Here is a 14723-nt window from a genome sequence, read left to right as displayed (position 1 = left end):
AAGTAAGTATTGGTTAAGATCATATATGTGTGTGTGTATATATATGTGTGCATGTGTTTTTATGTATATTATACACGTGTATATACTCATTCACATATAGGTAGGTATAGGTAACATTTAAATATATAAGTGTATATATATATATTGTGTATATATATATAGTTAGAATAGTTCCTGACACATAATAAATACTATATGTGTTTGCTATAATTATTATTATTATTTGAGAACCAATAAAATATTTTGAGTATAGAAGCACTCAAGAATGCCTAGCACACTGCTTCACATATAATAAGTGACCAGAGTGAATTAATGAAGATTTATTAAAATAGTATCTCCTTAATATTCATCTCCGACACTAGAACATATCACATTTTACCCTTCCCTAGTCCAGAGTCCAATCACAAGTGTCACCAGGGCTAGGCAGGAAACACAAACGAGCAGACCCAGCAGGACATAAGACAACAGGGAGAACTGCACGAATGCGTGCTCCACGTAAAAGTTTTCTCATTCAAACTCGTTTGCAACACTGTGTGGCCAAACAGCAAGCCCCAGCGTTTGCCCTCTGCACCCAGGCCAAGCACCTCTCCCTCCTTCCTCCCCTCCCTTCCCCTCCTCACCCCTCAACCTTCCCTCTTCCTCAAGTTCTCTTCCAGTTAGACGCGCGAGACAAACCCTGTTTGCCATCCTTGGGTTGGGTGTTAACAGCCACCATGAGATTCCCCGGAGATCCTGAAGGAGGTGGTGGAGTCTTGACTGCCTAGAATGTTCTTCCTGCGTTCCAGATGGCTGACCTAGGTCCACGCCATCCAGATATCCACAGTCTGTCAGTATTACACACCCCACTTCTCCAGGTAGCGTCCACGTTCAGCAGTGCCGCGCGTAACGGAAGCAGATCCACGAGCACGCTCTCACGTCCCGCAAACATCTTAACACGCAGGTGCTGCTCTCCCGGTTTTATAGATGAGGAGGTGACAGCACGATGGGCACCTTGCCCAGGGTCCTACAGTGAGGACATACGCTGTGTCGGTGCACACTGCAGCACCGGTAGTTTCCCGGGTGCCCAGACAAATGAAATCAGCGCTGTCGTCCACTCCTGGATGGCATCAGTCCCTGTTTGTGCGCACAGAGAAATCCGAAAGGCTGGCGGCTTGGCCCTTAACTACTATTTTGCATTAGTGTCACACTCTCATTTTTCTCCCCCAGTACATTCATTTTCAATTATGTCATCACCTGTGTAACCCAACAACTCAACATCCTTCTCCATGACAGCCTGTAGGGGCGCGGCCCTGACCCCCCGCCTGGCCAGTGCTGGTGCCCAATAACTATGTGTGTATGAATTATTATTGTGTCCATTAAAAATAATAATACAAGCAAAATAAAGTATGTACGAATGAATGAGTGATGGCACTTCACTCATTATATTTCTAAGTAATGAGCTAATAAAATAAGTTTCAGGTGCTTGTAAGCACTGTACGTGAATTATCTCATTTAATCCGCACCCAAAACCCCGTGAGGAAGGTATCAATAAGCTCTTTTTACAGATAAGGAAACCAAACCACAACGTGGTTCAGTAACTGGCCCCAAGATCGCAGAGATGCTAAGCAGCAGAGCTGGGATTTGAACCCAGGTAGTGAGATGCCAGAGGTCACGCTCACAACTTCTATGCTAGCTTTAAAGAATCATAAATGTATGAAGGTGTCTGAGGCCTCGCCAGGTTGCACTTGGCACTCGCGGTGCATGCAGGGAGCCGCAGAATGCATTAACCTCTGCTTCAGCGCCACCTCCTTCCCAGGGGAGAAAGGGCAAGGCAGTCGCTTGCCATCCTCAGGCCTGCAGGCGTCCTGGAAGACAGCTTTCTGAAGTCACATCCTTGAAGTGGTGGAAGATATTGAGCCAGTGCCTCGCGGAGCTGGGGCACTTGAGAAATCAGAGAAATTGACCACCTGGGCAGCAGACGTTGTCTTTAAATTGGTCAGGATTTTTACTACATCATTGAAAGCCACTCGAAGGGAAAACCACAAACTTGGTTGCCTTCTAGGGAAGCCCCAGGTGACTGGCTTAATAGATTTCTGCATAAATAAGTCAGGCACTTAGGAGGGCACATACGTATTTGTCCAGACCACAGGGGGACCTGTTGGTTTACAGTGGTAGTGATCCTTCAGGGACTTTCCAGAAAGAGTAAATGAAGTTCTGAGCCATGTTTACAGGAATGCTCCAGGAATGCTTTTTTTCTTTTTGGAGAGCTAAAATTTTCTAACCAAGTTGAACAGAAAGCCATGTTTTCACAGACTTATGGAAAATGTCTTTTACCTGCTTTAGTTTACTTGCTTGGCTTAGCTGGTAAAATTTAGTAACAAGAACCATGATTTACTTTTGATGACCAAGGGATTCTTGATACACATGTGCTTTCTGGGGCCTGCTCTCAAGAATGAATGGCGCCAAGACCACACAATGGGGAAAGGACAGTCTCTTTAGTGAAGACTATTGGAAAACTGGATATCCACATGCAGAAGAATGAAATTAGACCCATATGCACAAATCAACTCAAAATGGATTGAAGATGTAAGTGTAAGACCTGAAACTATAAAACTACTAGAAGAAAACATAAGGGGGAAATTTCTACAACATTGGTCTGGGCAATGATTTTTTGTGACCCCAAAAGCACAGGCAACAAAAGCAAAAATGGACAAATGGGATTGCATCAAATTAAAAAGCTTCTTCACAGCATAGGAAACAACCAACAGACTGAAGAGACAACCTACAGAATGAAAGAAAGTATTTGTAAGCCATATATCTGATGGGGGGTTAATATCCAAAATATATAAGGAACTCAAACAACTCAATAGCAAGAAAATAAATAACCTGATTTAAAAATGAGCAAAGGACCTAAATAGATACTTCTCCAGAGAAGACATACAAATGGCCAAGAGGTATATGAGAAGATGTTCAATATCACTAATCATTAGGGAATGCAAATTAAAACCACAAGGAGATATCACCTCACACCTGTTGCTGTTATCAAAAAGCCAACAGAAGTGTTGGCAAGGAAGAAAAAGGAACCTTCAGTGTACAGTGCTGGTGGGAATGTAAATTAGTGCTGCCATTTTGTAAAACAGTATGAAGGCTTCTTAAAAAATTAAAAATAGAACTACCATATGATCCAGTAATCCCACTACTGGGTATATATCCAAAGGAAATGAAATCAGTGCATTAAAGACATCATTGCATTCCCACGTTTATTGCAGCATTATTCCCAGTAGCCAAGATACGGAAACAACCCAACTTCCCATCAAGAGATGAATGGATAAAGAAAATGTGGTATACTGTATATACATAGTGGAATAATGTACAGCCTTAAAAAAAAGTAGGAAATCCTGTCATTTGTGACAAAGTGGATGAAGCCAGAGGACATTCTAAGTGAAATAAGCCAGGCATTGGAAGACAAATACCATAGGATCTCACTTACCTGTGGGATCTAAAAAAGTTGAACTCATAGAAGCAGACAGTAGAGTGGTGGTTACCAGGGGCTGAAGGGATGGAGGGGCATTGGGGAGATATTGGTCAAGTGATGCAGATTTTCAATTAAAGAACAATAAGTTTAAGAAACCTATTGTACAACACGGTAACTATGGTCAATAAAAATTATATATATAAAAATATATATTTATATATAATATATTATATATATAAATTATATACTTGAAAATTGCTAGTAGATTTTGTGTTCTCACCACGAATAAATATGTGAGATAATGCATATGTTAATTAGCTTGATTTAGCCAGACCACAATGTATACACATATTTCAAAACACTATGTTGTACACCATAAGTATATATAATGTTTAATGGTCAATTAAAATTTAATTAACTTTTTAGAAAGAACGAGTGGCAGATTATGCCTGTCTCCCCAGGCATCAGGCACCATTGGGGGGACACAACAGAGAACAAGACAGATGTGGCCCTACCCCCAGGAGGCTTGGGGAAAAAAATTTTTTTAAATAAGTTAACGGTGTTAACTAGGAGACAGATGAAGTTGGCCTGGGGAGGGGTACGTAAAGGCGGAGGGGGCAGGCCCTGGCTTGGATGGGCCGGTCAGAGAAGGCCTCCTCTGGACACGACATTCAAACTTACACTGGAAGGATGAGAAGGAGCCAGGCCTGCAAAGAGTGGGGGAAAGGACACTCCAGGGAGAGGGAACTGCAGGAGCAAAGTCCTCAAGGTAGGAAAGACCCTGCTTATTGAAGGGACAGAAGAAAGAGGAGAGTTGCTGGTGCAGAGTGAAGGAGGAAGGGACGTTGGTGGCAGGGCGGGGCCCAGTGCCTGCAGAGCCCAGTGGGCCATGTGTGGAGAGCTGGATTTTGTCCTCAATACACTGGAAAGCATCGCAGGGCTTTAAGGAGAGGCTTAGCATGGCCCTATTTATCTCTGAAGCTCACTCTGACCTTGTAGAAGAGACCGGTTTGGGCAGGGAGAAGAGCGAAAGCAGCGAGGAGGCTGCTGCACCGACCTCGCCATGCAAGAGGCAGATGCTGCCGGTGGGATCCAGGTAGGGGCAGCAGAGGTGGAGGAAAGTGGGTGGATTTGGATCTGGGTGGCAAAATCAACAGCTGATGGATGGACATGGGCGTGAGAGAAGGTTCTGGCCTTAGCACCTGGGTAGGCAGTGGTGCCATTTAGCAAGATGGGATGGCTGAGGCACAGGCTTTAAGGGTGGGGGGTGGATGCATTAATAAAAAGTTCCATTTTGGACCTGCTAAATTCGAGGGTCTGAGAGTCATTGGAGAGATGAGCTCAAGCAGGCAGTTGAAAGTGTGGGTGTACTTCGGCATGGTGGAGAGAGCCAGGTCCCCCTGTGGGGGGCAGCTTGGAGGCCAGGTCACCCCAGTCAGCTCCTGGCTCACTACTTACGAGCTCTGTGACTTGGGCAGGTCCCTCACCTCAGCCTCCTCATCTGTGGAGTGGGGCTCCTGAAAGCTCTGCATCAGGACTTGTGCTGACTGTATGAGTTAATACATGGAAAGAGCTTAGATTTCAGTAGTAAGTATTCAGCAAATGTCAGCTTCCTGTAATAACAATTATCCTCATCATCATCTCAGCTACAGTAATTTTCTTGCCATTTGTCTCTTTCTAATTAAAATCAAGGACCCAGGTTGCTGGTAAACACTTGTGATGTTCTTGGAATTATCCATATACGAGTCTGTGAGCTCAGTGTGCGCAGTGTCTGTCTCCCTTCTCCAATAGCCCCTGGTGTGGGACCCTGCTCACAGTAGGTGCTCAGTAATGTTTATCCAGTCACGTGGAATTTAGCTTGACTACAGAAGAAAAAAAAAACATGCTTATTTGAATGAGTCCATCAAGCATGGAGTCTCTCAGAAGGGACTTAGACACATAAAAGAGGAAACTGCAATGGGTGTTTTTCTGTGACAGTGATAATTCACAGCATCTTTGCTCCCAAGAAGGAAGCTCTTGATATCACAAAGCAGCCTCTTCCAGAAATGGATAGTGGTCTGTTAGAAGAAAGGTTTTTCCCTACAATGAGTCAAATCTGATAGCTCGCCAAGATTTGCACACGCCCCCAGTCAAGGGTCCTGACTCCCCAGTACAACACACACAGTTCCTGTCCTTACCTCTCCCGGACACCTCCGTCATGTATGTCATGGGACCTTGCCCTGCTATTCTGCCCCACCTCCCTCTGTCCTGTTCATTTGGCCTGAAGCTTCTTCCTTACCCACTTTTTAGGGACCATTGGTCCCTTGGACGAAGCCTGCAGTCACATCAAGGGTCTCCCCTCTTTCCCCTGGACATAGATGCTGTTTATATTTTGGAGAGACCCACAGCTTCTCCTCATGTTTTTTTCTGGGCCCTTGGTAGGTAGCTCTGCCCTTTTCCAGGAAAAAAGACAAGACACTCAGTTAAATTTCAATTTCAGATAAACAATGGATAATGTTTTAGTATAAGTATATATAACTTATAAGTCCCATGCAATATTTCTAAAGAATTTTTATTTGCTAAATCAGGCAACCCTAGCTTTAGGAGAGCCAAGTTCAAAGCTCCCACGAGCTGGGCCAGGAAGCCCCATGGCACAGCCCCATTTCGTCCCGTAGAAGTTCACGTCTGGGATGCCGATGCCATGTCTGAGCAAGGTCCGGAGTCCACCTGTCCTCCCCCACCACCGGGGTAGCCCTCGGTCTTCCCCAAGAGTCTTCCCACAGTGCTGGAGTGGCTTCCACTCCCCCACCTGCCATGAAATGGTCTTAATCCTGGAGTCCAGGTCCTGGCCAGCTATGGCCCCCTAAATACTTTTCATTGTCCTTCCCCACCCACCCCCCAGGGCTCTCATACAAACAGGCTCTGAGGCAGGTGTGCAAACCGGACTACATCCCAACACCAGGCCCGCATCTCTGGTCCTTGGAGTCCATCCGCACTGCGCCGGCTCCCCCTGGTGGCCAGATGCAAGCTCCTCCAGTGTCCAGCGCCCTGGCATCTACCTGAGTTCCAGCTCCAGGGTGGGCTTCAGGCCAAGGCTCCTCTGCCAAGCAGGGATAAATGACATGTCAGGACCCCAACAACATCCATCCGCTTCCCGAGGCTGTCTTCGTGGGTCACCCTCAGCGGCTTCCCCCACATCCCAGCCTTCCTGGTGAACACAGGTCTCAGTGCCATAAACGTTCTGGAGCCAGAGCCCCTCCCACGTCCTCCGAGGGTGAAAAAGAAGGTAGTTGCTTCACAAACTCCGCCCTCCTTTTTGCCACAGAGTGGGTTAGTTCAAGGCAGGAGCAGAACCAGTAAGTCTGCACACCTGGCCCCTTTCCTCAGTTCCCGCCCCCTGAGTTGGCGAGCAGAGGGGGTGGGAAGGGGCCAGGGCATCTCTGACGCCAGCTGTGGCTCTGGGCAAGGGCACCTGCACGTGCAGAGGGCGGAGTCCGCACGCTCTGCGCCATCCCAGCAGCTACCGCCCTGACTCAGCCCCTTGTCACTTCACGCGAAGGCAGAGGCTGCTTCTGTCTGCTCGGCTGGTTCACTCTACGCCCACACCCCCCCCCCCTCGCCTCTGGGGCTGGCTCCCCTCACACGCCCTCCACCCACGCCCGGGGTTGGCCGCCCAACCATATCGCTCCCCTGCTGGCTTCTATGGATAAAGTCTTAAGTCACAGGTCCTCTGTGACCTGGCCCCTGAGCACCCCACCACGCTCAGCTTCTGGCACTCTCTGCCTAGAAGTCGACGCCCCAGGAACACCGAAATCTCCCTGGTGACCCTCACTCAGCCTGCCGTGTCCACCTCCATACTTGTGCTCATCCTGGCCCTGCCTTCTTTCCTCCCATTTCCTGATTTAAGACGGCTCAGCCGTGCTGTCACCTTCCCCAGGAGGCCTTGCCGCATGCCCTGGGCTCTGTTGGTGCAGCTTTCTTGTACTGCCGCAGCGCCTGTGCTCTGTAAGAGTGCACGTCTCTGGTCCCTCCATCCGTGCATTTGCCACGCTGAGTTACAACTACCCGCGCCTGCGTCTCTTACCTCCCAGGAAGGCTCTCCCAGGGCAAGGACGGTGACATGTTTACCTTTATGTTTTCAGCACCTAGAGCAGAGCTTGGTGCCAACAGGTGCTCCATAAATGCTTAATGCTTTGATTTAATAATTAATTGATCGTGAGAAGGAAGTAACGTCCTTTACAAGCAGAGTTTGTATCCCTTTCTCAATTCTGCCACTTCTCTTCATTCTTCCCCTAACCTCTTTTTCTGTGTACCTGGCTGGCCGGGCGACAGCGTTCAGCACACCTTGCCATTTACACTGTCGTTTCATCTCACCGGTTCTCTGTCTTGCTTCTGTTTTCAGCGTGGAGAATCCACCCACTGTGCATTCATTCACACCTGCACGCGCTGTGCGCTGTCTGGCCCTGGGAAGGGGAGAGCCGCCAGACGTGGGTCTTGCCCTCAGAAGTCCCCAGCTTAGAGTGGGCAGTCAGGCAAGTAGACAGGCAGGCAGCGGGTGCTGAGACTGCGGGACAGAGCGACACAGTAGATAGGCAGGCCCGCTGTCCACACAGACTGCCTTGGCCAGACCCCAGCTCCACTGCTTTCAGGCTGGGTGGCCTTGGGCAAGTCCCTGATCTGGGTCTGTTTCCCTGGGTTTGGGGTTGTGTGGGGATTCACAGAAAGAGTTTAGCAGAGAGCCTCGCCCACAGTAAACATCCAGTAAATATTAGCCTTTAAGATGCTCAGCCCAGTACGCTCTGGGAGCACGGAGGAGACGACTGATTGGCAGCAGTTATAAAGGACAAAGCATGGAGAGACACCAGGAGGCAAGCGTTTTAATTGGAGCCCAGGAACAGCAGGTGCAAGGCCCCGCGGCCTTCCTAAGGAGTTTGCTCCTGCGGCCCCCGGGGACCCGTCTCTGGGGAGGCGGCTGCACCCACATGACGGTCTCTCCCTTCCTTAGGGCCGACGACTGCTTCTGCGCCTCTCGCAAGCTGGACGCAGTGGCCATCGAAGCCAAGTTCAAGCAGGACCTGGGCTTCCGGATGCTGAACTGCGGGCGGACCGACCTGGTGAAGCAGGCGGTGTCTCTGCTGGGGCCCGACGGCATCAACACCATGAGCGAACAGGTACCGGGTCGGAGGGTCTGAGCAGGCGCCGGCTTGTGCACCACCCGCTGGCCAGACGGCCGGTGATCCCGGCAGGCGCTGGGCACACGCGCCCCCTGCTGGCCGCTCGGGTTGCTTGCCTTTTGATGCTGAAGTTTTTAAAATATAAAAATACTCCCCCGTTCGTCTTTATAGAAGTAGCACATGATCGTTGCAGCTGAAATGAAAAAGAGAGGAAAAATAGACCTATTCCAGAAAGGAAATAATGCCATCACCCATGGAACCATCGTTTATATTTAGTATATGTCCCTCACGCCCTCCTCCCAGCGTGGTTAAAATTAGTTCCCTGCCTGTGCACAGGAGGCGTCCGGGCAGACTCCACCACACTGGGGGGTGTGTTCAAGGTGCACAGAAGTCATTCTGGGGACCCTGGGAGGCAACCCAGAGATGGGCAGCCATGCCCCCAGACTCCTGAAACCGAGATACAGTGAGATGCTTGTGTCCGGCAATCAAGATGTCTTGTGTTGGTGAAGAGACACAGAACACAAGCCACAGCTTTAAAAGTGAGTCCCATGTGGAACGTCACAAAGGACAGATGGGGCTGCTTCCCCCATGGGCAGCTCATGCAGCAAGTTCCAGAGAGGGGACAGCAGGGACCATTTAATTACAGCTAATAATTTTCTTGAGCAACACCAAGGAGCCCTAAAACACACACACACATTTACATTATTTTTAAAAGCTCAGGGATTTATTATATCTTGCTTTGTCCATATCTTGCATTAATAGTGCTGGTTTATAATATTGTTACTTTTTTTTTTTAAGAGATAGGGTCTCATTATGTTGTCCAGGCTGGCCTTGAACTCCTGGGCTCAAGCAGTCCTCTGGCTTCAGCCTTCCAAGTAGCTAGGATTATAGGCACGAATCTCTGCACCCTGCCTTATTTTTTTAAAAATCGCTTTTAATGGCTACATAAAATGGTCACATTGTTTATTCATTAACCATAGCTTTATTGTTAGAGATTTAGTTGTTTCTAATTACTTTTATTAATAATGGACTAAATATACAAGTCCCTGTTCAAATGTCTGATTATTTCATTAGGGAAAAATGGTTAAATGGAAACAGTGGCTCAAATGGATCAGCCTTTCTTAAGGTTCTCAATCTTAAATTACTTTCCCACAACCTTTGTTTCCTTTTACACACCCTCCAGCTATATATATGTGTGTTCCCTATTAATCTTCCGCATATCTTCTGCCTATTTTTCATTGTAACTTTACTCATTTTTTTCTTTATTTAGGAAAACTCTTTATATATTAGGCACATAATTTTTTGTTATAATGTGACAAACGCGTCTCAATTTATTGTTTACCTTTTAATTTTGTTTATAATGTTTTCAATTATCTATCCTCGATGCTGTAATGATTCTCCTCTGTGATTTCATCTGTTAAATCTATGCCTAGAAGCAAATCCAGAGACCAGCTAGATATATTTCATGGTTTTAATTTTCCTATATATCTCTAATCCAACTAGAAATGATTTTGGTGTATGGCGTGAGATAAGGCTCTAACCTGGATGTTTTCCCAAATAACCACCTTCACAACACTGTTTATTGAACATCCATGCATTCCTCCTGTTGGCTGGGTGCTTTGTTTGTAATAAGCAGGCGTGGTGGGCAGCTACGGCATTCCTGAGGCCATTTCTCATTCGCTTGCCTTTTCCTAGTAAATGATAATGTCAAACCAGATGTCAGGGACGGGCGATGCCACATGCTCAGAGGCATCCAATTTCCCTTGACGCTGACCAGCAGCTTATATAGAGCAAAGATGACACTTGTTATATTGTGAAAGAGAAAATGTCAAAGAAACAGTGTTTACCAATGAGACAGCTTAGGGCTGATATTGCAGAATCAGTCTAGCAAGTTCCTCAGGGCCATAAGTTAAAATCAACCGCTTGCTTTAGCAAACACTCTTAGGTCTGTTGTACCCTAAGACAGACAAACAAATGAAAATTCTCTGATTTAGGCCAAGATAAATGCTGGAAAGGTGATGGAAGCTCCCTTCTCGCCACTGTTCTGGTTTCCCAGCTGTGGAGGGTGTGGCCTTCCGAGTCACAGGGCTGCGCGTGTATGTTTGGCACGCTGGATTTTGAGCGCACACGCCCAGCCCCCTAACTCAAGCGAGAGCTGCCGTCTGTTATCGTTGTAAACGTTCTCCGTTCTCTGGTTTCTAACTCACCTCAGGGCATGACCCCCCTGATGTACGCCTGTGTCCGCGGGGATGAGGCGATGGTTCAGATGCTGCTGGATGCCGGAGCTGACCTGAATGTGGAGGTGAGGGTGCACAGGCCTGCAGAGGGCGAGCAGGAGGGGGGCTTTTTCTCCCCAGAGCCACCCCAGGGACCTCAGTTCAACAAGCACATCATTCCTCCGCCCTTTCAGTTGCTGTGGCCCTGGTGAGACCACCTGAGAGATTCTGTCCACCCCAGGCCCCAGCCCAGCCAGACCCCAAGGAACCGCTTGCACGTATGTTTTGTTCAAACACAACCAACACAGCTGCAAGGAGCACCAGCTTTCCCTTGCGTCAGCCCCGAGTCTCTGAGTCCTCCTGGCATGGGGGGCAGAAAGAGCCCCCCTGAGCCAGCAGCGCTTTCCCTCTGCCCCACACAAAGCAGAGGAAATGCTGGCCCAGTCCCCTGAGCTGAGGTTTCCCTCCGCTGATCCTCCACCTCCCCCCACCAAATCCTGACAGGCTCACCTTGTTGGCTGAGGTGACAGGTCTTAAAGCTAATCTCAGAGCTTCCCCAAGGCAGTGTGGTGTAGTGGAAAGCTCACCCCCAGCCCAGACCCCTCCTCCCCCTCCCGCCCCGCCCCTGCAGCGGCTTTAGAGTTTGAGAGACTGAGGTTCAGAGTTCTGAAACCATCGCTGCCATAGTGACTTGCTTTTGTGCTCGGGCAAGTGGTTGAAGCTTCCTGTCCCCACCTATGAAATGAGAGAATAATCACACCCACCTCAGACAGCTGTTGGAGAGAATAAGGAGAGTCCCCAGCGTGGGTTTGGGGCTCAGCTCATCTCAGCCCCTCCGCTCATGCCCCAAGTCTTGTAATAGGTGAAATCCCACTTTTTTTTACCCTGTTCTGTGTTATTTGAAGTCCCGTTCTCCCCGGCAGCCAGACACTGCAGCCTGCAGCAGAAAGATTGGCATGCTGCAGTCGTAACTCAGCAACCCTGAGAAACCTTTTTAGTTGAAAATTAGATGCCCATTTTTGTACTCTGTGTGTGTGGTTTTTTTTTTTTTTTTATTTAATGAGTTTTATAGTCATCTGAGGAAATCAGACAATAGACATAGTTTTGGATCCAGAAGCATTTTGGATCTTACAACTTTCAAACATGTGGGGACTTTTCGCCTTTATGTGAATCTCTAAGTGCCACGCAGACCCCTGCAAGGGCTCCCCAGGGTAGGGTCCTGGGGTTCTCTGGTCCTTCTCTCTAGCCCATCCCTGATCTCAGCTCAGGGCCTCGCTCCGGCGGGTGCTTAGTGAGCTGAACTGCGCTGAGTGAAGCAAGCATCCAGGTTACGTGGCCCCAGGAATGTTTGGGAGAAAAGCCACCGGGAGTGCTGATCTTGCAAGACCCCGGCCTTCGGCTGCCCTGCCTCCTCTCTCTTGGCCTGGGTGCTTTGAGGCCCCCATCCTGAAAGACCAGCCTTAGACTGCTCACTCGTGCTGTGTCCGGGGAGAGCTTCATGCCCATGTGTCGGTATCTCGAGGGTTCTTGTCAACCGGGAGGTCGGCAGAAGAGTGAAATGAGAACAGTGTGGGTGAGCTGTGAGCAGACGGTGAAGTTCCTCTATCAGAGGAGTGATGGGCTCCCCTGGCTTCAAAGCCCCAAGCAGCCTGCCCCTGGCCTGGGGTTCGCCACCACTGAGAATCTCTCTTAAAAAGCGGGTGGCAGTGGCATCTCACACTCTCTGACATCCTGTAGCTCTCAGAACCACCACCCCTTCCCTTAAGCAGAGAGAGGAAAGAGACAGGCAGGGGAGCTGGCTGGTTGTAACCATTACAGCCCCCAAGGCACCTTGGAGGCCATCAGAAGTCATCCATTAATTCCTTTCAAAGGAGAAGCAAAGGAGTCCTTGTCATGCACAGAGGACAAGAAGTCCCCGAGAAAGGTTCTCACTGCTCCAGTGGGTAAAATCTCCAACACATAACATGGTGTTCTGATGGTTTTTGGAGGACTGCTTCAGTCTCTGTTCTTACAGACACTAGCAGGGTAGACGCCGAGTTCTGGTGAGAGCTGTCTGGGGCATCCAGCAAGGGAAAATCCCTACCATGTATCGCCAGCATTTCTCAAGGCATCTTCCAGAATGTCTTTGTACATCTAGAGCCCTTGCGCCCAGCCACAGATAGGTCAGATTTGCTAGCCTAAGAATTGTGAAGGTCACGTTTTGAAAATAACCTCAATTTGTTTATAGGTTGTCAGTACTCCTCATAAATATCCATCCGTCCACCCTGAGACCCGCCATTGGACGGCTCTGACTTTTGCTGTGTTGCATGGACATATTCCTGTAGTTCAGGTATTAACGTATTTCCCTATCCACATCTGACCTTTAATTTTACCTCTTCCATGATGAAAATCTATACCTCTCCCAGCATGCATATTCCCTAAGAGATTCATATTGGTTAACTGCAATTAAATGTAGCCTATTCGTATCATATGAATAAAAATATTATATGTAATAATCTACGTGGCCCAGCTTTAACCAATATGAAATTACCACGTACCCACATTCAGCCTCATACACACAGTGGCAAACCTACAAAGTTCTTCCTGGTTGCTCTGGGGTGGGGCTTCAGCTGTTCTGGTGGATTTGTTCATTTTGCTTGTAACATGAACGTAAGACTTGGCTGGTGTTGACACCTTGGAACCTCCACTAAAGGTGTAACCTGGTATTTGTGAGGAATGCAGCCAGTGGGAGGAAGGATCCAAGTCACCAAGGGGAGGGTTCCCGAAAGATGTTTGCTTGGATCCCTCTTCTTAAGAATCAGATCCAAGAGGTCGAGAGTAGACCCTTAACCATGTGTCTTCTAAAACAGCTCTAAGTATGGTCACACGTCCTCATTTGAGGTCCTGTGGGTGTACAGAATGTGTATCGCTTGCACTTTTTCTGGCTGTTGTAGAGTTGGTGTTCAGTGAACAGCCATCTAGTACATTCCAGATCTTAATCTTGATCTTTACTCCATCAGAAAAGAGAGACCAGCATCCAGGTTCTTGACCACACCTGGCCCCGCCGTAGTGGGTGCTGGGCTGTGGGTGCATCAGGAACTTGCCTCCTTTTGTGTGGTCCACACCTCTTAATTGCATGCAGAGCAGGGAATAAGATTGCAGGGACAGCTCAGCAATGTTGGAATTTCACAGGAATCCTTTGTTGTTTCTCGGGTCATGAGAATTTTGAGGACAAAACCCCAAGTCATGTTTCAGGAGACTGAAAAGGTGACGAGTCACACTGAGAGCTGGCTTCTGCCTATAGAATAGCATGCCCAGCCCACTCCTTGTAGAGGAATCTAAGAAAGAAGGGGTGGATGGTGGTCTGGCGGACACAGATGTCATTCTCAACACGCAAGGGCCTCGCTGGCCTTTAATTCAGGACTGGGAACAGCGGGCAGCCGGGCACAGCCACACAGCGGCCGAATGCCAGTCGGCAGCTCCCAGCAGGCTGTGCCCGCAGGCAGCCTTAGGTAGGTAGTAAAGATGGCAGATTTTTTTCTTCCTATTTTATGTCCCTGGTGCCTACAGCACATTCAGTGTGAGCAAGACCCAGCATGGACAGAACCTCTGCCTCTTTAAAAAGCCTAGATATCTTAGGGAATGTATAGAATAAAGTCATATGAAGCACACTTCTGGAAGCTCACTCCGCCACTCTCCATTAACTGATCCTGCTGGCCAGAAAACCTAGCATTGACTAAACTGTCCCCAGAGCCACCCAGGTGTTCTAGCAGGAACTGTTGTCCTGGTTGGCCCAGGAGGCCCCAAAGTCCTTCAGGTCTCTTGAGAGCCTGGGGTTCTAAGAGACCGCACGGATGCCCTCGGCGGCTTTGTGCAGCCGGCCCACCAGGGGAGTCTTCCAGCTTTCTGGTGCCAAGGACT

General features: G+C 48.5%; 1 protein-coding gene across 2 annotated transcripts in view; it reads left to right on the top strand.

Annotated features, from left to right (window-relative positions):
• Window positions 1-14723, top strand: part of ABTB3 (ankyrin repeat and BTB domain containing 3) — a 287877-nt gene that overhangs the window by 241592 nt on the left and 31562 nt on the right. For both annotated transcript variants that reach the window (XM_012772781.2, XM_076007061.1), the window contains 3 exons: window positions 8439-8604; window positions 10820-10909; window positions 13051-13152. In XM_012772781.2, coding sequence (XP_012628235.1) covers window positions 8439-8604; window positions 10820-10909; window positions 13051-13152 — 358 coding nt within the window. The remainder of the gene's footprint in view (window positions 1-8438; window positions 8605-10819; window positions 10910-13050; window positions 13153-14723) is intronic.

This window comes from Microcebus murinus, chromosome 10 (assembly GCF_040939455.1).
Source record: "Microcebus murinus isolate Inina chromosome 10, M.murinus_Inina_mat1.0, whole genome shotgun sequence".
Taxonomy (NCBI): Eukaryota; Metazoa; Chordata; class Mammalia; order Primates; family Cheirogaleidae; genus Microcebus; species Microcebus murinus.
This window is presented reverse-complemented; position numbering and strand designations above follow the sequence as displayed.